The sequence below is a fragment of the Hypoxylon trugodes genome (genome assembly GCF_022578975.1).
Source record: "Hypoxylon trugodes strain CBS 135444 unplaced genomic scaffold F4822scaffold_2, whole genome shotgun sequence".
NCBI classification, from domain to species: domain Eukaryota; kingdom Fungi; phylum Ascomycota; class Sordariomycetes; order Xylariales; family Hypoxylaceae; genus Hypoxylon; species Hypoxylon trugodes.
Genome location: NW_026250017.1, coordinates 2,198,998 through 2,220,968, shown reverse-complemented (window position 1 = coordinate 2,220,968; position 21,971 = coordinate 2,198,998). Strand labels below are relative to the sequence as shown.

At 47.4% G+C, this 21,971-nt stretch overlaps 7 protein-coding genes and 1 non-coding gene across 8 annotated transcripts; 5 read left to right on the top strand and 3 right to left on the bottom strand.

Moving 5' to 3' along the window:
- Positions 1-4,835: 4,835 nt before the first annotated feature.
- On the top strand, positions 4,836-5,102 carry F4822DRAFT_425592 (uncharacterized protein; the record flags this gene model as incomplete). The annotated part of the gene is made up of 2 exons (XM_051460361.1): positions 4,836-4,943; positions 5,004-5,102. The coding sequence occupies 2 exons, from the start codon at positions 4,836-4,838 to the stop codon at positions 5,100-5,102; spliced, it is 207 nt and encodes a 68-aa protein (XP_051318157.1).
- Positions 5,103-7,532: 2,430 nt separating this feature from the next.
- F4822DRAFT_425591 (uncharacterized protein) lies at positions 7,533-8,069 on the top strand (the record flags this gene model as incomplete). The annotated part of the gene is made up of 1 exon (XM_051460360.1): positions 7,533-8,069. The coding sequence occupies one exon, from the start codon at positions 7,533-7,535 to the stop codon at positions 8,067-8,069; it is 537 nt and encodes a 178-aa protein (XP_051318156.1).
- A 57-nt stretch (positions 8,070-8,126) lies between these two features.
- F4822DRAFT_425590 (uncharacterized protein) lies at positions 8,127-8,795 on the top strand (the record flags this gene model as incomplete). The annotated part of the gene is made up of 1 exon (XM_051460359.1): positions 8,127-8,795. The coding sequence occupies one exon, from the start codon at positions 8,127-8,129 to the stop codon at positions 8,793-8,795; it is 669 nt and encodes a 222-aa protein (XP_051318155.1).
- Positions 8,796-9,879: 1,084 nt separating this feature from the next.
- Positions 9,880-10,822, top strand: F4822DRAFT_390839 (uncharacterized protein). The gene has a single exon (XM_051457072.1). The coding sequence runs from the start codon at positions 10,226-10,228 to the stop codon at positions 10,772-10,774; it is 549 nt and encodes a 182-aa protein (XP_051318154.1). The 5' UTR covers positions 9,880-10,225; the 3' UTR covers positions 10,775-10,822.
- A 360-nt stretch (positions 10,823-11,182) lies between these two features.
- On the bottom strand, positions 11,183-14,383 carry F4822DRAFT_390838 (uncharacterized protein). The gene is made up of 3 exons (XM_051457071.1): positions 13,066-14,383; positions 12,274-13,013; positions 11,183-12,215 (listed from the first exon to the last, which is right to left on the bottom strand). The coding sequence occupies exons 1-3, from the start codon at positions 13,767-13,769 to the stop codon at positions 11,461-11,463; spliced, it is 2,199 nt and encodes a 732-aa protein (XP_051318153.1). The 5' UTR covers positions 13,770-14,383; the 3' UTR covers positions 11,183-11,460.
- An 89-nt stretch (positions 14,384-14,472) lies between these two features.
- Positions 14,473-18,378, bottom strand: F4822DRAFT_390836 (TBC-domain-containing protein). Its single transcript, XM_051457070.1, has 2 exons — positions 17,680-18,378; positions 14,473-17,615 (listed from the first exon to the last, which is right to left on the bottom strand). Exons 1-2 carry the CDS (start codon positions 18,112-18,114, stop codon positions 14,634-14,636), a joined length of 3,417 nt encoding a protein of 1,138 aa, XP_051318152.1. The 5' UTR covers positions 18,115-18,378; the 3' UTR covers positions 14,473-14,633.
- A 1,491-nt stretch (positions 18,379-19,869) lies between these two features.
- Positions 19,870-21,164, top strand: F4822DRAFT_425586 (Pkinase-domain-containing protein; the record flags this gene model as incomplete). Its single annotated transcript, XM_051460358.1, has 3 exons — positions 19,870-20,065; positions 20,149-20,782; positions 20,837-21,164. 3 exons carry the CDS (start codon positions 19,870-19,872, stop codon positions 21,162-21,164), a joined length of 1,158 nt encoding a protein of 385 aa, XP_051318151.1.
- A 711-nt stretch (positions 21,165-21,875) lies between these two features.
- Positions 21,876-21,969, bottom strand: F4822DRAFT_t26. The gene has a single exon. It is a non-coding gene; the product is annotated as a tRNA-Pro (tRNA).
- Positions 21,970-21,971: the final 2 nt, after the last annotated feature.

The window sequence follows — 21,971 nt, the reverse complement described above, 5'->3', positions numbered from 1 at the left end:
CAACACGCCCTTAAATTACCTGTTTCCGGTTAGTTGTCGAAGAAAGACAGACATGTACATAAGTATTCGATTTTTTTTTTTTTTTGATTTTTTTTTTTCCTGTTCTATTCATTATAGCATGTTCGGCATCCGGTGCAGGTAGGCGAACGCTTACACCTGTGCATTTCCGGTTTGCATTGCGAGGCTGGCTGCGCGTGAGAAATGATAGAGCGGAACTCAAAACGGACGAATAGTTTCGAGCTGGACAGACGGATAAGCGGACATAACAAAAAACGCGTGTACTTTACAGATGGCGTTTTATTCTTCTTCATGGAAAATTATTACTGCTCGTTGATCGACAGCGGAGTACTTATGCGGTCAGAGCTGACAAAGGTGACATGTCTTTTGGGCTTGGAAAGTTGAAATTCGACGTAGATGTCGATGCACGTCGTCCAAGTCCAATGACCTTAGTCGTTGCCGGTGTGGGACTGGGGGATCCGCAAGACTTGCTGCATACCATCCTGAATATCGCGATAGCCGAATTGCACGACTAATTGCTTGTCAAGCCTAACTATAGCAGGTAAAGGAGAAGCATATTGTGACCTGTCACTTTTTTGACCGCGACTAGACGAATGCACAATACCGGGTTAAAGATGCATCCGGTATGATGAAACCTGCAAGGACCCCCCGCTAGCATAAATTCCGTTATGTTGAATAACGGGTCGGCCATGCAGAATCGCGAGACCACCATTGATGACTGTGTCGAAGGTGAACATTTAGTAGAATGCGCTTTGCGGCTCTTGGAGTCGCCATGAGCCAAATTTGTTACAAATTCAATTTTCATCAAGTAGCGCATCGGTTATCGACCCTGCTATTTTAGAATCGGACGTTTTCACTCCGAATTGAAGGGTCCGCGTCGCGAAGGAAATAGGCGCTGCAATTCTGACAAAACGACTCCCGAAGATTAAACCCCCCCAATTCTTGCTGGGCTAGCTCCAGCTCGAGTCGACGATCGTTTAAAACTTGGCTAGGACGTTCTTTACTTGGCCGAAGGCGTCTTTTTCCAGGTGCTTGTTTAGTTGGTAAGTCAATCTAGATAGGTCTATGCATTTTACCTTGTCTTGTCTTGTTCTTGTCCTTGCCCAACGCCTCTCCCAAGCGATCTAAGAAATAGGAATATGGGTGGATCGTCGGCTAAGCGGACGATCTGAGGAGTTAGAAAAATCGCGACTCGGTGGGCTGACAAGAATGAGGACCAATGGGTGAGGAACTGAATATTGATACGCCGGACCCAAGGATACTACCTCCTCAGAAACCATTTGCGGGACTCGCTCGGTTGAATGGGCTAGTATCCACCGGGAAAGGCTTCATGTATGCCAGCTCATGTGGTTACTTTGTGGGGCTCTTAAATCCATTTTGCATTTCGTGAGGAGGCCCTGAGGTGACAGGTGCAGAGTCGAAGCTGCCAGAAAGGAGCAGTCTCCGCGACATATGATAGACCCCCTTGTTCGGGCGAGGGCGCGTTTATAAGTCAGCAGGAACATCGTTCGATCATACTGGACGGCTGGCTGAGCCAGAGAGGTGTTGAACGGATAAGTTCGAAGGGGTCCTTAACGTGGTGTACCTTAGTGTACCTAGCGCAGCGGGCAGGGAAACCAAACCTGGGATTTGACAGCCATTAATCGACTTTCTCCTTTAGGCAACGAGAGGGAATCTTACTTACCGAGTGCTCCCAGGTACCTACCGAAGTAATGAAATTTTGAGCTTTTTCGATCGGGTTATTTCGCGTCAGATATCAAAACCTACCTACCTGAACCTTCAGTACCCTCTGCAATCTCTCTTGCCGAACACGTATGAGATCTTCCTTGTAGACAGCTCAACCCGGATCTCCACAAAAGGAATGCGGTCCCGAGACACCAGGTCCAATTGCTTTATGAGAGAGTAAAATCATCACAAAAATAATAATCAAATAAAAAAGGACGAAAAATAAAAGTAGTCCATTTATCTGCTACTCTGCGAGGTTAACTCGGTTGGTTGCAACGGGGGGGATCTAGCTGCGGGACGGGGTTTAAAAGTCAGGACGAGCTCTCATGCCCCCCCTGGGCTGGCCAAGTGACTCGGTTTGAGGTGGTAACGATATCAAAAAAGCTCAACAGCATCGAGGTCGCGTAGGTTTTTTGCGGTGGTGGCACGGGATACTGACAGGGTAGTTGACGAATCGGCATTTGACTCTTCCATGTTACGCTAGTTTTGCATCCAAGGAGAGACAGGGTGCAGAGAGAGAAAACGTGCGTCGTGACGCGCATGGGATCGAATCAAGGTTCCAACGCTCTAAGTCGGACCCCTTAGATGGGATTAGCATTTGGGGAGCCCAACGATCACAACTTACGTATTCTCATGGGGAAAACGAGTGACGCAGCGTTGGGCATTTGAGTATGTAGTATGTATGTCCTAGACTAGGTGCGAAGTAGAAGGTGTTAAGATGACAACATTTTGTGTTGAAGGCTAGACAAAGTCGAAGAAGTCGTGGAAAGGGAGAAAAAAACACGGGAGACGCAGTAAACTACCTCAGTAAGGTTAGTAAAAAGTTAAAAAGTTAGCTAAGGATATGTAGCTAAGGTTTAGTTAGATTATACATACATAATAGATACGCAATTGTCAATTCAATCTTGTCAATTGCAATTGCCCGCCTATCAAGCATACATAGGTGCACCTGCCCACTTCCATCATTAATATACGGCGAACTAGGTTAGGTTAGCTGGACATGTAAGTTTGGAATGTGGTTAGAGAGAGAAAATTAAAAAAAGAACGAACAGAAGCACCTTCTCGGAGAAGACGCATCATACCGAAAGTACATATGTAGGTTGCACAGAGGTAATGTAGGTAATGTACATTAAGGTCGTACAGGTAGCACAAGTCAAAGTCTGACAGGGGCCGCGCTAAAAGGGGGGGAAGTTCCCCTCGAAGAACAATAAGCCTCTTAGATACATACATACCTATATACCTGGGTAAGCTGGTATATAAGTATTTAAGTATATGTAGCTCTCCCCATTTGATATCTGAAACTTCCCTCGTCCTGACCGTTCAATTCCATTGCTTGGTCTGCCCACAATCATGCAACTTTAACTCTGTTTTTTTACGCGGGGGATCCGATCGTTTGGAACAAGGCAAAACTTGGTAAACCCGGATATTGGGATGGATTTTCATCCCTCTAAGAGGTTGGAAAAGTTACATGTCAATGTATGTGTGTGCAATACATGCATACTTCGTGCATACATACGTGCATATTTTTCTCCTGCGTAAGGTACCACATACATGCATATATCTCATGTATATCTCATGCGTACCTACATCATACCTACAGGTATGCACCCTAAAAGCGCGGTGTTGCTAGATTTAGGTAGAGGGCTCAGGTAGGGGAAGCTGGGTGGGAAGAGGTAGGTACGAATAAGCTGGGGGGGTACAGTACCTTCTAACCTTACCTATAGTTCTCCACCAAGTATAAGCCAATAAACCTTCCAAAATAATTCCCCTTCCATACAACATGCACCTTAATTCTTCCTATTCCCTACCTATATTTCTTCATTTTTTGTCTGCTAAGTAATTAATCCCTACTTTTTTTTCTGCCCTTCTAAAACAGCAACGCTCTCGCTTATGTTTCTGTTTTGTTTCCTTATTTCTGTCATTCTCTTCCTTTTGTATCTCCCCACTCTCCCGATCTCATAATAAAAATAAAATGAAAAAAACGTACCCCCCGACGAGCCCGAGTACCCGCCAACCCGGTCGATGACTATCGTAGTTGGCAGTACAGAGAAACAATCCCTGTTTTTTTTCGATTTTCTTTTTTTCGTTTTTTAACTCGCCCTGTCTGATCCTGAAGTGTCGTCGAGACTTTCCTAGCAGACGGTGGCCCACACACACTTCATAACTCGCATACACGCACGCTTGAACCCGCATACAACATACACATAGTGACCGGACTTGTCACGATCGTTTTCTTTCTTTGACACCAGCCCAATAGAGTCTTCTGACGCCATATCCGCAACAACGAAACACATGCCATCCAAAAATGCCAAGAGAGTCCACCTTCTCTACTATGTCCCACGTTTCCCTTCGATATCAAACCCCACCTTAATGAGTTGTGTCCTGTCAGAAATAATTCAGATCACCGTGCTTTCTGCCCCCCTATCGAAAGCAATGGCTGGACGCATCGGGCTCAGTCGCCATAATGGTGCTTTTTACCGGGATATTGCTCAGGACTTCGCTCTCAATATTATTACGTCTCCTTAGAACCCGTGTTACTAGCGAATAGAGAAAGGGCACACCCCCCTCTGCCGCGAGCCTCCCGCCCCTTTCAACGTGATTTCGTGCTCCCTCATCGGATAGATACAGGTTCCTCCTGTTGCTACCGCTACTTTGCTACTTTGCTACTTTGCTAGTACTACTATCAGATGCCCCATCTCTTTTTTTTCCACACAGGGACTAAAGTACGCCAGCCGCAAACGACGCGGCAAATCGTGGTCCATTTGAAATCCACCTATTTTGTGTCCGCCCCTGCGATACATTATTCTTAGGCTGGCCCTTGTTTCGGTGTTGACTATATAAGTACGGCCGTAGTACCGGACCTGATCGAACATACCATCCATCAGTATTCACAATTGTCTCGTCGCTCTCCTCATCAATTTACTATCAATCATATCATCGTTCCTTTTTGATACACACACACACACACACACACACACGTACATATACATCCGCCCACCCACCATCCATACGTTCATTGTCTTCTTCCCCTCAACTGACTTCGTCACTTGACTTGACACTTGACACTTAACAACTTTATATCTATCTATACGATGGCTTGCTCCCACGTTCACTGCTCCCATCACCAAGAGCACCTCATCAACCACTGCTCTCGCCCAGCTGCTGGCCATGCTTCCCCCTTGGTTGACACGTCTGGAACAGTATGTTGTAACATTGCCCATCTACAGGAATAGAACGTGTCTCTAACTTTCCCCTGAAAGGCCCCAGGAAAACGATGTCCCACCTGTCAGAGCAAGGGCACAGAAGTCTGGGTCTTGCCTGGACGAGACTGTCCGTATTGCGGAACATACGTTGCCTGAATCACGTTGCTAAAGTCGAACATTCGAAGTCAGTTGCCAATCGTATAACGATAATCATACTTGAAATAAAAGAAGCCATCAGCTGACGTTAGAAATCTAGGTGTGGTTTGAAAGATGAGCGCCCATGCGCTTCGAAACAGCCATCAGAATGCCACTGTCATTTCTCAATTCCCTTGTCTGCAGGTTCGAAGGTCTTCCATGCATCGATCTTGCCCTTGTCCCGGTCGACCGCATGGTCTATCGAATTCACTAAGACCTAGCGTCTACTGCAAAAGAAAATCAGTCGGAGTGGTACACTCCAGGAGTACACGTCATTTTATAGTCATTGGCTTGTTGGGTTCGAAAAGTCGGTGTCTACCATGGGGATCTCAAACATGCAACTTGATATATTTTCGGTCTTGTGGATTGTTTTGTTTTTTTTTGTTTTTTTTTTTCCTTTCCTGGGGATATGGGGGTACGGGGGCGTCCCAATAGATTATAAGATCGGCTGGTTAGACGTTAGGCGAGCATGTAGAGCGGGCAATACCCAGAAAAGCGTGAGAGGTGTAGCCTTCACGTGGTCTATCAAAGACGAGACAAGACAAGAAATCCATTACGGTGTCAGCGACCAATCTTCATAATTATGAGTCAGGTGGTACGCTAACCCTTACCAGCCCTTTGAGTTCTAGCGAATCATAGCTGCTGTAGATGAATTAAGGGTGCTGGGTCGACAACCGGAGAATGACCGGTTTGAAAGATTTAATATGATTCGTCGGGAGTCGCTAAATCTTAAACGTAAGTGGGCTCGTAGGGGCCTAAATACCTGGGCACCATTCGTCCTCGGTCCCTGTCAGCCCTGTGAGGCTTGAAGGTGAGGCTCAAGGGGTTACACCTGGTGAACACAGTGTTTTTCCCGACGAGGGTCTTCACCTTGATGACGGAGATGCACGTTTCGAACAGACAGCCAAGGAAGTCACCGGTAGGTAACACCACACCCCAGAGATGACCGAACACGGGGGGAAGTAATATAGGTTAGTCATAAGGCCGGTCAAAGAGTACATGCAGCTACTTATGAGGCTCCGGCGTCCAATCTTGGTTCGGATTTCTGTGCTTGGAAGTTCCGACGTTACACAACAGAACTGCGGGCGCTTCCCCCTCGGTACCTGACTTTCCAATAGACCGGGAACAGAACAAGCTTTTCTTCCCTCCTTCATCCTTGGTCCCGATCTCCTCGCCATTGGCCGGACCGCGTGCTTGTGCCACAACGCTCACCCTACTTTTCCAGGGTTTGATCCCTTCCTTTGGAACCAAACCTTCATCGGATCCCCGAGCCGTAGGATGCGAAAAAATGAGACATCATCCGTGATGCTAGGGCCTAAGTGTGCGTATGTAAGAACTAGCTGGGTTGGGTTGGGTTGAAGGATAAACCTGCTATAAGCGGTAGACCAGCGTCGGGTAAGTCTCTTTCCTCGGGGGAATGGCTCAAAGTTGCTTAGAGGTTGATTTGACGTCAAGATAGGATAATAACACTTGTCCCTTGCATTGAAGATAAGGGGTTACATGGAACTTTATTTTCTTCCCGAAAAACTCATCACATCGAACTATTGAAAAGGTGTAAGGTTGGGAAATGGGTTGGTTTAGGTACATATGTAGGGAAAAGTATTCAGGGGTTCCCCGTACCCCGTACGATCACATGCTGCCCGCTGCCACTCATAGCAGCTTCCGACTTCGAACCGGGACTCCAACGGGAGAGGGAATGAGGGAAAGAGGGAGTTAAAATACTCTCGAAACACGTGCGTTGCCCAACCTTATTGAAAGGGAAATACCTGATTTGGAAATTAACATTAGTAATAAACTCTTACCTCTTACGACTTTCTCGAGCTTAACTTAATTTACCTTTTTACCTACTTAGGTACTTAAGCCTAGGTACGTAATGTCGTTTCAATGAGAACGGGCGAATATGAGCCGATACATGAAGAAGTACCTACATACCTAGGTATATATACCTCTATGGAGTAACTTCGTTAGGTAAGACCTACTATGCAGCATCCATCCCCCTTGATCGCTTCTAGTTGCCTTGCGAATTATAAGCAAGTTGCCATTTCCTATTTTCCTATTTCCTTCTCGCCTTTTCACTTTTAAGATCAACAGAACTTACCTAATCGGGCATTTTCAGCTTATTCCAATCACATCCCTAACCCCCTCCAGAATAGGTAGTCTTTTCTTTGCTTACTTCATAATCTTCATTTCTCTTACATGCTTCCGTACTTTCGTCACATATCATCTTTCTTTATCATCTTTCTTGATGACACGGACATAGGTGTTCTGTACCGACTCCCCAAACAACTACTTCCGTTTAGACGCATTCGTTACCCCAGCAAATCTCATACTCAATTAACAAGAACAAACAAAAAATTAATAAAAATCATAAGCTAGGTACAAATAACCAAAATGTCTTGTCGCATGCCCGGATGTCATTACATCCAGCCTGGTACCGGCGGATGGAAATCCAAGCTCGACCATGACAAGAACACGAACCCCGGTACCGCCTTTTATTACTGCTCCATCCATAGCGTCTACCATTGTGTAGTCCCCCAACCCCACCGCCGTCTTCCTCAACCCCTCTGCGGCGAGTGCGCTTGGCTCTTCTTCCGCTTCCCTGTGGAGGCCGTAAGGTACCCGGAGTCGGACCTCGTCGCCACCGCCGGGCCCGACGACGTCTGGTGCTTAAACACAGATCTTCCGATCTTCGGAGACGATCATCGCCACCCCTTCGGCCACGGTGGTGACGTGACTAGCGCCGGAATTCTAGCCGGGCACGCACATCCGCCACGCACTATCGAGGAAGCACTTACACTCTTCGATGATCGCTTTCGAAATGGAAATATGGGCATGGTATCGCAAAACTACAGTCGGAAACGTAACCGTCGGAGCTCCACTCGTGACAGCGCTGGCACTACCCAACGAGCCTCGCGTCGCCGGGAGTAGTACTCCGGATCCGAGAACGGCTCGCGAATCGTAATTAATGGCGACGGCGACATCGTGATGCGAGATATTTCACCAGTCCTCCCTCCCGCGGCGCCTCACACCTGGTTTCCCTCACCTACTACTACCCCTCCTTCCGTTAAACCCAACGGCACCACCGTTGTGCACGTCCCTATCTGCCGGCGCGAGGAGTCGTTTTACAATTTCTCAGATTTTGTGCCGCGCGATAATCCAGTCGTGTTTAGCGTGGAACCCACACAGTGGCATCGCATACACCAGGGCGTGTATTTGTTCCGGTACACGGATTTCCGCGGTTGGCCTGCTGTGCAACCGGCTGCTAGCGAATGGCGCATTAAGACGTATTTCCAACCGCTCACCAACGATGAAGGAGGAATGTTGCCGAACAGCGGTGGGAGAGCAAAGGTTGACTGGCTCCTACTTGAGGCGCGTTGGTGGTGCTGTTGGGCGCAGGGGTTTACTCACTTGGAGCCGGAGTTACGATGGGTGTTAACCTTGATATTCGACTTGGTGGGCGTATTGATCGCGCAGCAGAAGGCGGCCACGAGCGCGATAGCGGGAAGTGAAGAGGAATGGATGCGCATCGGCAAGATGCAGATGCAGGGCCGGTATTATCTCGCTGGGCTGGTGACGGTTGTGAAGGAAATGAAGGAGACGTTTGGGATTGAGAATTTGTATATTCCACATTTCCCCTGGTTCGCTCGGGGTTAGGTCGATTAGAGGTGGAAAAATTCCCGTTTCAATTTTCCTTTCTAGCGGTTAGGTTCTGTTGTCTGGTGTTGTATAAATGGGGATGGGATGAGACAAGACACGGAAAGGGGGAAAGGGTGGTGCATAGGTTCAGAAATAAGCGTATTGGTAATCGAATATTATAAGTCGCTCACTTGATGTTCGGCAAGTGTAAGGGGGCAGTGAATCGCCATGTCTCCCATGCTTTCGCGTGGAAGCGTCTCATATACGATTTTATGTCCACTTTTCTCTGTATTGGTGGGTAGTTGGACCGAAGCTGTGATGCGTATATTTCAAACATTAAGAAGAGGAATAAGGGATAGGAGTAAAATAAACAAAACAGATGGGGGTAGCCTAGATTACTTAGATAGTTATATATTCCGGATACTGTCATCGACACGAGTCTGCAGCCGAGTATGAACATGATGAATAGTCGGAGCGGTAAAGTGTTGAATAATATGCATGATAGCGATGCGGCGATGGCGCCTAGGTGGGCGATGAAGAGGCTGCTGTCCATTATGTAGAAGTAGTTATGAATATGTGGTCTAGAATCGGATGTGATGAGGATGGGTTCGTATGCTATCGCGTTCGAAAAGTATATAAATATGGTTGAGGTGAAATAAGTGGCTTTGCTTCGTCAGGATACTTATATATTGGATGGGCGGCTTATATACACAGACTCGGTGTTGAACACTTTGGACCTATGGCCACGTACAAGTGCTTCATAGCAAGTCCTCTGATTTTGTCTCGAAGGATGATACATGCGTACACGGTCCTTAACTACCTAGATGGGAGCTTATAGTCTGATCTCGACCTTGACTCTCTCGCCTTCTTTTCGCTAATAGCGCTTTTACGTTACCCCCTTATATTCAATTCAATACTCGTGATCTAGTTACAGTTAATATCCCCTGGGGCTATTTGCTTAGTTGGTAATTTTGGTTCTGATAGTCTCCCCTTAGAGTATGATACTATGGCCCAGTGTGAACAGTATCCTATTGAATAGTTGAGCCTTGACTTGAATGTTAAGTTTGATATATCGTGGCAGAGATATTAAGTCTAAGCTAACAACTCTTATTGCTAGCTTGGAATAATCTTTGGAATAACCTCGTGGGGTAAGACGTTCTGAAGGTTCAGATGACTCAAAGCCATCGAAGTATATATAACGCCAGGACTAATCTTATTTCCTCAGCAAACCTTCCAGACTTCTCATCTTCTCATACCTGGCGTATAAATACCCCTTTTCCCCTCCTCTTTTCTCACCCCCTTCGACTTGACAATTTCACCTCTGACAATTTCACACTGATATCCTCAATCATCTCTCAGATCTTAATTATATACACTAAATAATAGTACAAGGACATAACCATCATCAACCACAAAAACACCACCACCAACATCACCATTCGAATAAAATGGCGTCCTTCTCAGCACATTGGCCGGCCCACCATCGAGGAGACGTCAGCTCTTGGATTGAACTAGAGGACCGAGAACTTCTGGACGCATTCCAAGCCTCATCAAGGGGTGCGTCGCAGAGCATGATGCGTGACAACTCCGCCACTGCCCCGGCTGCTCTGCCTGCAATCTATCCTGGTGAGAAGAGGACCAAGATGGCACGAAAAATAACCTTCTGCCTCATTGTTCTCTTCACGGCGGCCTCGGTGACATGCTATGTCATTTACGACTTCTATCCCGACGAGAAATGGCTCACCGGTCTCGCCATATTCTTCCTGAGCCTGCATATTGCCATGGTCCTCTTGGCAGTGGTTCTCCTCATAGTAAATTGCAACGCTTCTGATATTCCTCTAATTTTGGGGCTTGTGGACGAACTAACGTATTTAAAGATGGGCATCAGGGACCGCAGGCGAGCAAAGCGGGCGCGCTCTGTCCAGGCCGGCCTTGATGAGGAATTTCCTCCCCCTGTGCAGGTGCAGGCTCCAGGGGAAGCTCATCTACGGAGGTGATCAGATGCAATGGCTAGGTGCGGAACAGCACCAGCCACAACCATCAGGTGGGAGGAGGGGGAGGGGGGAGGAGGAAGGAAACAACCGCCCAACCCAGGGCAAGAATCAACTAAAACTGTGACACCAAGATCCTATTGAAAGTTCCATTTGTCCTGATTTGGATAGATGGTGGGGAAATAATATCGTTGATAACATATATTTCCGATATCCATATTGCGGCGGTTGTTAGGCGGATTCCGCGGGTATCGCTTGGGCGCCTCTTTCTTCTGCATGCATTAATATATTTTCTGGATGGAAATTAATATACTGGAATTAACGGTGGACCATAACATGCCACTATCATTGGTATAATTAGTCTTTTAGATAGAGGAAAATCCACGAATATTCACTTGAAAATACATCTATATTGCTTAAACATACCGTAGAAAGTCAGACAACAGCAAAAAGGAAGATGCATGATACGTAAAGATGCAAGGAACGGGGCGAATGAAATATAAATTTATAATTATGCGTGGTATCTCATGATGCTGTTGATGCCTCCCGTCACTCCCTTATTTCTGTGCATCCGTCAATCTGTCGGGTATGAATCTATGCAATGGCTGGAGCCCGCCCAACCAGTCATACTTCCTCTGACAGTCTGCGCAGCGAGATATCATCCATACAAGTATACTTGCATATCGATTTCTTCACAACTCCTCCCTCGAAACACCACCGCTACCACTGCTCGCAGTGCCCGTCGCACCGGCCTCAGCGCTAGGTAACACGAACTCACCAGGCACAATCTCACCACCTTGACATCGCGAAGCGAGATGCACGGCAATATCAACCTCCTCGCATCTATCAGGCCAAGTCTTATCAATATGAAATACGATATAAACCTGTCCCGAAGACGCGACACGACAGTACCGCGCCCGACCCTGGTAAAACGCGCTATCATACCAGTGTAATCGGCCATTGACTACACTAAAGGTTGTCGCGATGGGACCTTGACGTGATGATGCGGAGAAAGGTTGGAATGATATGTCTTTTTTGGTGGAGATGAATTGTCCGTCGGCGCTGTTGGATAGTTGACCGGATTTTAGGTGGAAGGGTGTGGCGCGCGTGCAGGTGTTGGGATTTCCGGGGCCGATGAATATGCTGGATTTGGTGTTGGCGGAGTTGGGGGTGGGGATGATGGAGAGGATTATGGATGTACCCGGTATGTCGATGATACCTGGGATGCCTGACGGGGATGTGGAAGTAGTGGGTGAAATGGGGGTAGGTGTTGATGTGGTGGCGGCGGTTGTCGTTGTTTGGGGCGAGGTTGTCGTTGTTGTTAAGGAGACTGTTGATGTTAAAGTACTTGATATCGTGGAGCTACTAGATGTTGCGATGGTTGATGTAGTGGTTTCAGCTATTGGAATTGAGCTAGAGGTCCCGGTTGTTGTGTAACTCGTGGTGGCTGGAAAGATGTCAGTTTTCGGCGTATTAATTGATTTGACTGGATTGTAAATACTCACATTCATCGCAGCAGGAATACGTCGGCGTAACAGCATACGCCTGACTCCAAGACTTCTCCCAAGGTCCCGTCCCCTTCGCAACACCATACACAAGCGGCCCCGCACCACCGCAATTCTGCGTATCAGATCCGGGGCATGGCTGGTTACAATCTTGCATATTCTCAATCTCACCCGTGGGGGATACAATATCTCCATTCGAGCAGTGACATGCAACCGTGGGCAAACCAACAAGCGCCGCCCAGCGGAAGCTATTGATGTCACAGTATGCAATGCATGAGTCAACTGAGACTTCGGTAGAGGAAAAACTCTCGACCTGTTGTGCGGAGGGGAGTACCTCCGCGAGACTGGACCGCGAGAAACATCCGTATAGGACATACGGAGTCGCCGCAGGTTGGGCGGTCGCGACGAAAGTTGCGGTGCGGGAAATCGGTGGGCCGTAGCTTGACCATGCGGCCGTGGGACGGTTTGCGATGCTCGAGAGTGTCGCGAAGCAGCTGTATTCCGCGCTCACTGGAGCGGCGATAGAAGAGTCTAGGGATTCGGGAATCCGGGGGATGTAACAGCCCATCAAATTCGGGTTTGCGTATACCGGGAACGGCCCGCCCCTGCTTCCGCAGCAATCTTGCGCTGAACAGGCTTGGTCGATGTTGCCACAGGATTTATAGCAACTGATATCGCTGGTTGTGACGGCGATGGATTGAGCGTTGTTACCGAAAGCTGCGCCACAGAAACATTGGATACTAGAGTAATTGTTAGTAACGGAATTCTCATTGCTTGGGTTGAAAGCCTTACCTCGGAGTACCACTAATAGAATCCGAACTCATGTATGCATACGGTAATCCCAAGTCGGCGCAGTAGGACAGGCACCCATTGCTACTCGTAAAGACCATGCTTGGAGAAGTAATGAATGAATCCCCAGATGGGAGACTAAGGCCTTGGAAACATCCCAATAGCCCATACCCGCTTACAAGCGAGGCTGCGGGTGTGGTGCTTAATACATCACTAAATGAAGGATCAACGAAGATTCGTGCTGCGGCATTGGTACCGCAACTCTCCCTCCTATCCCCAGGACACGGATCAGCAGTGTTCGCACAGGCTGACGCACTCGTCGTTCCCAGCGCGACCGCCTTTCCGTCCGTCTTCGTAAATGCTAATGTGCTTCCGCAAAAGCATTGTTGATTCCATAGTCCCGCGTACTTGTAGCCATGCACTCGGCACGCATTAGAACAGTGAGCGGGTGTTACAGTAGTATTGATGTGGTCGCCCCTATTGTATTGGATATATGCGAACGACAGGTCTTGGTTCGGGACCCAGGCTTGCGGGGCGAAAGGAAACGGTGGTGAGGAAGAGGTGTAGCAGCCGAGTTCTTGGAATGCGTATTCGGGCTTGCAGGATTGTAAGATATCTTCGTAGTAAAAGGCTTGGGCGTTGGTGAGGGTAGATGAGGCTAATAGACAAGCCGCAGCTTTGATTCTAGATTGATATGACGGCGCCATACTGAATTGGCATTCGGTTGGTTGCCTTATTCATAAGCATCAATATAAGTGAAGTATCTCAAGTGAAATGTATGATAAAGTTGTGTAAAGAAAGGATATGAAGGAGCGTAGAAAGTGTGATCAATTAAAAAGGAAAGGAAGGCGTATTCCTGGGATATTTGAATTCAATATTTCGTAAGGAAAGGGAAAGGAGCTATTTTCAGCCTCCGATGTCAATGTAGATAGTATGGCTGGGGTTGGAATGCCCATGGTTAGGGAGTGAACTACAACGACAATAAAGTCTCGTCGATCAGTAACTATTTGACTCGTAAATCTCTTGCCTCCCCTTGAAATGATACCAGAAAACATAGTTAAGTTAATCTAGCTCCTCGAGCTAGGGATAATTGAAGAAGCGATACTAAGAAATGGTGCTTCTAAGACATGCCCCCTTGGAGGCATATCGGGATAAAACACATATAGCTGAAAGTCGTTTGGGAGTTCCTATACAATACCCAAGAGAAATAACTTCGTATTCTAACTCCTGTCTTAACTGCGACTCGTTACGACAGATTTATCAATGTCCTAGGTTAGCCTGGATACCAATTCTCTCCTGTGGGATATTGACGAACCTTGGAGATAAATGTGTCCGAAGTCCAGTCCGGAGGGGATACCCGGATAAGTGATAGGCGCAACATGTCTCAGCGCCACCAGGGGGTTGATTCACAGAATTTGAATTGCACATGGTTCTTGCTGCCCGTGGCATTAAGTCGTACATACATACACCCTGCGAACGAGGCAATGAAAAAATAACACCAAGACCTCCAATCATGTTCCAACCCGATACCTAAACTCCCTTGATGTCCGGTGCTATCCTCTACATGCAATTCAACCCTCAAACTCCACTATCCTCTGCGTCGTAGAACTTGCTGTTCTTGGTCTCCCTTCTTCTACAACATTTGTGCTAACAATTGATTGGCTTTGCCCTTCTTGGCCCTTTGCCGCTCCTGCTTCCGCATCGGCACCATCCAATAGGTCTCTATCCGAAGACCGAACACTTCTTCGCTCAGGGTCCCCACCGTATCCAGTCGGACGGAGACCCTGAATATCTTCTTCCTCCTCTTCCTCTTCATCCCTTTGTCCAGGCACTGCATTCTTTTCTAGTTCACGTTGTGCTTCTTCCATTCGTCGTCGAACCTCGGCTGCTACACGTGACGCATCTGTAACAATATTATCGAGAACACCGCGTAGGCTGCGTCCAGCTCCCGCAACGCCAGCTTGTGGAACAGGAATGGGCGCAGCAGGTGAACGTCCGAAACTCATATTGGAAAATGTAGTAAGCGATGACGTCGATTGGCTAGCAGAGGTTGCCAACCCATCAATGAGATGTAGCGAGGTGGGGAATGACGACTCAAAGAATTGCTCCAGTAGTTCATCCGCGAGTACAACCATACGAAACGTGGGTAAAGTGATATGTAACGGGTTTGACGGATCCAGCGCGGCGTTGGCTTTCTCAGATTGCGCTTTTGATACTGCACGCCTGGCCTCATTGCCGGTATCAGGTTTACCCAACGCTGTAGGAATTGATTCTCCAAAGTCCGGTTTCTTTTTTGCCGGCTTGGGACTTTCCGCTGGACCTTCAAAGGCAAGTAAATCCTCTTCATCTTCATCTTCCTCTTCGTCCTCATCATCGCCGATAGCAAATGCATTACTGTTGTCTTCTGCCGTCTCATTGGTGTTGGATGTTACTGCTCCACTACTTGCGTTTTGGTTGCTAGGATGGTCCGGGTCGGCATATTCGAAACAACGTCTAATGAAGGCGCTCACACTCCCCAAGAACCGCTCATTTATAGTACCTCCGATAGGAGGGCTCATCGAACCGTTGGTAGAATCGCTTAATACGTTGCTCGCCGTATTCGAACCGGAGTTACTTAACGTTCCCTCGAGGCCACGACGCGAAAGGAATAAGAGGGCTTCGGATATCCGTAAAATACCCTCACGATCAACTTTTCCATCGCCATCATCGTCGTAAAGTTCGAAGAAATATGTAATCGTACCCATAATATCACGCTTTCCCTTGATATGCGCAAAGCCTGTCACAACATTTTGTAACGTTAACGTCGAGCTAGAATCCACGTCCCATCTCCGGAATAGTCTCTGCATGAATTCGTGGTCTGCTGGCTCCGGATTTCCGCCCCACGGTGATAACAAATTAGCATCAGAACGTCTAAAACTACTAAAATAAGAATTGCGGTCTTTGTCTGAATATGTATCGCGCCTTGGTGAAGGCGGCGCATCTGAGATGGCCCATTTAGATACACTAGCCAGGAACTCTCGGAATGCGTCGTAATCCATCAAACTAGTACTAGGGCCAAGGCCGACCCGACCCTTCTCTACACCATGGTCATGATGCTCTGAGAATGCATCGGCCGCTCTGGTCTTGTTGGCCTTGGCTCGGCGTAACTGCTCTTGAATAATGTGATCTCGCTGCTGTCGTTCATACAGAATTCTGTAAAATCTATCGTATAGAGCTCCAAGCTCTTCCTGACCTAGCAATTTGCTATCAGGCCCGAGATTCCGAATAGCTGTACGCTTAGCAAAGTTCTCAATGTTATTGAGAACAGCATCTTTATTCTTCAAACGTAGATCATCAATAGTACTGTGCGTGACACCCGAAAATTCCTTGAAGGCGACGACCATGAGTTCTTGGAACCTGTTAATGGCTCGCAACTTCGGGTTCTCGGATTTCGGATGTGCGGACTCATCAAGGCGTGAGAAATACGATTTTAACACGGAAATAAAAGCACCATCATCCGTAGCATCCAGCAACTCTTCGCCGTTGATCCGGAGAATGGCTAGTCCGACCTGGAAGAGAACTTTAGGACCTTCGACGAAAAAGACATCTAGAACCCTGAATGCAAACACTAGGGGCATTGAATTGATATACAAAGACAGGAACCAAGGGAGAGACACCACGGAAAGTTGTACATCGCTCTTAACGAGATGTTCCCACAATATCGGCATGGTCTTTTCGACGAGGGATTCAAACACCTTCTGATCCAAGAGCGTACCATACATGGTGGACGAATAATAACCGGGGACTAGTCTATCGCACAGGGCCGAAAGGAGGAAGAACGCTTGAGCTTCCGACATGTATATTAGCAGGGCAGCGACGACAATGTTCATAGCCTGACAATAACCGACTTCGGGATTTACCCAACTGTAGGCCGTGAGAACTCGTCGTAATCGGTTAATTCCATCTTCGCTTTGAAAGCCGGGGTATTCTGGAAGACTTCTGTTTAGGTCTTTTTCTATTTCATCTATAGCCAAAGATTCTTTTCCTTCAAATTTGGCGAGTGTATCTGTGTATAAGGTAGGATTTTCAAGTCGCAGAAACAAAGATCCGGAAGTTAATTCCCAGATCTCTCCTCGAAGGCGGTTTGGAAGACCGACTCGGATTAATTTGTGAAATGTGGGTTGACGGATTAGTGTGGCATTTCGGCCATTATCGCGGAGATATTCAGCCCATAGCCTCATCTTCGCTCGATCTCTAAGTTTCTTCGGGTCGCCAGGATAACGGAAAACCATACCCAAACCGGCATCGGGGGGATTCGCATTCTTCTTGTCTTCTGGTCGGAGGAGATATTCGGAGTAGCATTCATTTACCACCTTTTTGTATTTCCCAACATGACCGACCGCACCCCTCAGGCCTTTTTTGAGGACATCGCAAAATCTCTCGCAGACTGGGCGGGGTGCAGCAAGATGCACGGTGATCCTCTGTTCTCTTAACTCTTTTTTGTCTTTTTGCACATCTTTGTCCTTGGCCTGTTCTTGTGTGATGCCATTCCAAGTCGTTATAGCAAGAGCAAACTAGAAATCCCTAACGTTAGCCTTATTTGTCATGATTGCAATCAGGCACAATGGTATCCCGTACCTGTGAGTTCTGACTGTTAAGCCGTTCAACACGTCTGATGGCGCACAGAGGAAAAGTAAAGCCATTCCCACTAGGCCCGGCGCCATGTGTCTGACCAGTAAATGCAGCGGAGCTTGACGGACTAGACCCTTGGGAGAAACTAGTAGGTGTTGTAGAGAAACAGATGAATGCCTCAGATAGATGTAATTTTCCAGCATAATGCCATCCTCGATCACGTTCTTTGTCCCCTTGAGTTACGTTTGAAGGAGGTATCGTAAGCTCGGCGGGTACTTCGATTAGAGGTGTTTGGGAGCTAGGGAGTCGGAACTGTTGCTGGAAGAGAGAAGCCTTGGAGGGATGTCGGTCGGAGTTTGTCAAGTTCAACCCTTGCATAGGATCAATCAGCTGCTGGGCAGCGGACTGAGCCTTCTGCACGAAGTTGCTGAGGTTAAACATGGTTCAAGACTTTCCAGCAGAGTCGAGTCCATGAACTTGTAAGCTCAATTCATTTCTAGAGATGGGCGGTGGAGCGAAGTGCTTAGTCAGCGACGGATGCGGAATGTGTCTGAATCAGTGATAAGTTTGTCGGTAAGGTCTTGGTGGTGGTGGTAGGATCGATATCGTGTCAGGGTAATTGTCGTAGTTGAAAAGGAGAGGGAGAGTTGTGTTCGTTCGTTCATCCGTGGGGTTAATATTTGTTAAGAAAGTGTAGTAATAGAGTAGCAGCGGTAGCAGCAGCAGCACAGCACCTGGCCTAGTCTTCTGACTCTAGCCTCTGATAGGGGGGGAAGGAACCGTGGACCCTCGCATGTGGCTGAAGCTCTGTCTTGAAACGTGCGCTTATGTAATAACTAAAGTACCCTTACTAAGTATATCTGTTTTAAGAATAAAATGTAAGTAGTGAGGATTACCTAAGATGACTAAGTTTAACGTTTACACCCCAGCTTGACACTGGACCCCACTAGATTACCCCATCTAGGCATCCCGTTCTGCCCGTCGCATGGAGCAAAAACCAATCCAAGTTAGTTCAACAATCCCCAAATCTTTTCTTCCCTTCCATCACGAATAATTATCTCATAGGTTATTCCACACTCACTTATCATTTCCATTTCGTCATTTGCGCCATTAAATCAAACTATATGACAGTTAGAACAGTGAATTTACTCAGATACTGAATTTAATTTACCACTAAAAATATATTTTATTATAAATGCATGCCTACTTATTTCTTCGTGGTTCTCCTAAAAAGAGAAGCAAAGCCGTTGGTTCGAGGAAGAGGAGCAGGAACATCAATGCGGAATATGAAATGCGACCTCCTGCGGCTACCCGGCCTATGTTCCATCAATTCAGCTCGTCACGCGCGCGATACGTTTGGGAAATCAGGTACCAGCATTGAAAGCCCTGGAGACTGGAGACTGGATGAGAGATTACAGGGAGGTACATATCGAACGTACTTTGCCTTTCCGGTCTAGATCAGAGGAATCCTATTGGAAGAAAACCAGAAATCCACTTTCTATGACCTGCGACAATTGAAATCATCTCCCCGCTTGGCTTCGTTCTGCAGCAAACGTCATCGCTAACAAGGCTGGGAGGATCCTAATGCCCTACATACAGTGCATACCTAGCATTTATCACCCAGCACCCTCCTGTGTTCCCAGGTTATTTGATCGTGCCGTACCGCACTGCACCGCAGCACCCACCCACTGTGTGCACCACCGCACCGCGCCGCTTATTACTACCTGACCCAGCTGCCAGCCCTGCCCTGTCCCGTCCGTTCTTCGTTTCTAATCTTTGCCATGCGCTAAAGGAGCGACAGCAATCCATTGCGTCCTCCTTCTGCTCTATTAGTCCGGATTGCTAATCTAATTCGTTGTTTTTTTCCTGCGCTATTCCATCCGTTCTATACTCTCTATTCTATTCTACTCGGGAACCCACTTACATATTCGGAAACGTCCATGATGGGTATCCTCTAGAGTGCCCAACCAATTCGCATCAAGCTATTTAATTCCCTCCCAACGGTCTCTAGTCGAGAAAAACGACCCATTCTCGCAGATACTAATCTAGCGTCGAGAGATGGGTTTCGCCTAATTTATAATTGCCAATTGCGAAAGGCAGAAAGAGAAAGAATACAGACCCAACCCGGAGATTTATATACCTACATCCTACCCACTCGTTCGGTACACCCTACAACTTCGGATGAATCTTAAAAAGATGGCCGCGACGGTTGCCAAACCCGGCCTTATCCCGCGAGTCATACAAGAACACAGCTTGCGGGCCGTCGCAAACCCCGACTCTACCACCGCCGCTGCCGTCTCCCCGGTAGAGACCGATACGGACCCCAAAGTGCCCCCGCAGCACCAACGATTGAAGCTGGGAGACTTTGCTCTCGTGAGGACTCTAGGAACGGGTAATATTTACCTACCTACCAAAATATTATCAATTATGATATGCGCCTGAGTTTTTGCCATGCTAAATGTACGTTCGTCGCAGGTACCTTCGCTAGAGTATGTCTAGTCCGACCTGCTGCCGGTACCGACGAAGAACGCGAGAAGGTTTTCGCACTTAAGATTTTGCGCAAAACCGAGGTTATCAAGCTAAAGCAAATCGACCATGTTCGAGACGAGCGCCGTATCCTAAGCGACGTCGCCGGCCACCCCTTCATTACTGAACTAATTACCACCTTCTCCGACCACGACTCCTTGTACATGCTTCTCGACTACATCCCCGGCGGCGAGTTGTTTAGTTATTTGCGAAGACATCGACGATTTCCGGAGGAATGGGCGCAGTTTTACGCGGCTGAGATTGTCTTAGTACTCGAGTACCTTCACGATGACCAAGGTGGCGTGGCGTATCGCGATCTGAAACCCGAGAATCTCCTATTGGATGGTGAGGGTCATGTGAAGCTGGTGGACTTTGGGTTCGCGAAGAGACTTGGCAGCAGGGATAGTAGACCTGTTGAGACATACACTCTTTGTGGCACGCCCGAATATTTGGCACCAGAGGTAATTCAGAACAAGGGGCACACCATAGCTGTTGATTGGTGGGCATTGGGTATTTTGATATACGAATTTCTCACAGGATATCCCCCGTTTTGGCACCAGAATCCCATCGAGATCTACAAACAGTCAGTACTTCTAATATTTTATTTCACAAGTTCAGGAGTCTAACAAGATGTTAGGATTATCGAGAAACCGGTGCTCTTCCCCGCCGATCCTCCCATTTCGCCTAATGCGCAGAACATCATCCGTTCATTTTGTACGGTAGACCGTTCCCGGCGACTAGGGAACCTAATCGGTGGTACTCAGCAGGTCAAGAAGCATCCCTTCTTTGAGGGCATAAATTGGGACGCCCTCTTCCGCCGAGAGCTGAGACCGCCGATCCAACCCAACGTACGGTTCCCGGGTGACGCGCAATGCTTTGATGTCTACCCGGAGGACGACGGCAAGCGAGACGCGTATACCGAAGATATGTCCCGTCAATATGACCGTTATTTCGAGGGATTCTAGAGGAATGATTTAACCTTAAACGATCTATCTCTTATTTATCATCTAGACAGTCAGCGGCGTACGAGAAGATGAGGCATGATTCTATGCTGTAATGGATTTCCTGCAAGTAGTCAGGTTTTCTAGCGGTTTTAACCGCGTTGTATTTATCTAAGGAGCTTACGTCCGCACGATTTCACGGAGTCCCAGGAGCGTTTTGCTTTATATTATACTACACTACAAAGGGGGTAGGTTTTTTATGACCTTAAAAATACAGTTAGCCTGTCGAGGTACCACTGCATGATTTCTCGACAGGCTCTCTTGTACTTGTATATTACGGACTCGCCATAGTCATTTGGTTGCCGTACCTACCCACATATAATAGATCAGGTTCGGTTAAAGCTTAGTGATGTTCAACATTGCATATGTATGTGCTAGTTAACTTGACTCCAAATAAAGATCTATGTGTGACGACATATGTATCATACCAAGCTTTGGTGATAGGGGAACTACTAAAAGACTAGAGGACGTCACTAGGTAAGTGATGCCAACGATCGCGAATACAAAAATTTATCACATAAACTAACTCGCTAGTGTACCATAGAACCGAAACCAATTATAAACCGCCTACCACCTTCCTCAGCTCTTCACCAACACCTATATCAACCCCCAAACTTTAAGGGAAAAATAACACCAAATCTTACACCAATTTCAAAGAGAAATCAGCAAAAAGAAGGGCTTCGCCGGGGATCGAACCCGGGACCACTCGCAATTTTGTTTGCTTTAGGGTTCTCCCTAAGCGAGTATCCTACCACTAGACCACGAAGCCGC

Coding starts and splice junctions, on each gene's coding strand:
- F4822DRAFT_390839 (XM_051457072.1), top strand. CDS start 10,226: ATGGCGTCCTTCTCAGCACATTGGCCGGCCCACCATCGAGGAGACGTC.
- F4822DRAFT_390838 (XM_051457071.1), bottom strand. CDS start 13,769: ATGGCGCCGTCATATCAATCTAGAATCAAAGCTGCGGCTTGTCTATTA. Junction 13,014..13,065: donor TCTATTAGTGGTACTCCGAG/GTAAGGCTTTCA, acceptor CAATTACTCTAG/TATCCAATGTTTCTGTGGCG. Junction 12,216..12,273: donor GTATTCCTGCTGCGATGAAT/GTGAGTATTTAC, acceptor ACATCTTTCCAG/CCACCACGAGTTACACAACA.
- F4822DRAFT_390836 (XM_051457070.1), bottom strand. CDS start 18,114: ATGTTTAACCTCAGCAACTTCGTGCAGAAGGCTCAGTCCGCTGCCCAG. Junction 17,616..17,679: donor TTAACAGTCAGAACTCACAG/GTACGGGATACC, acceptor AGGGATTTCTAG/TTTGCTCTTGCTATAACGAC.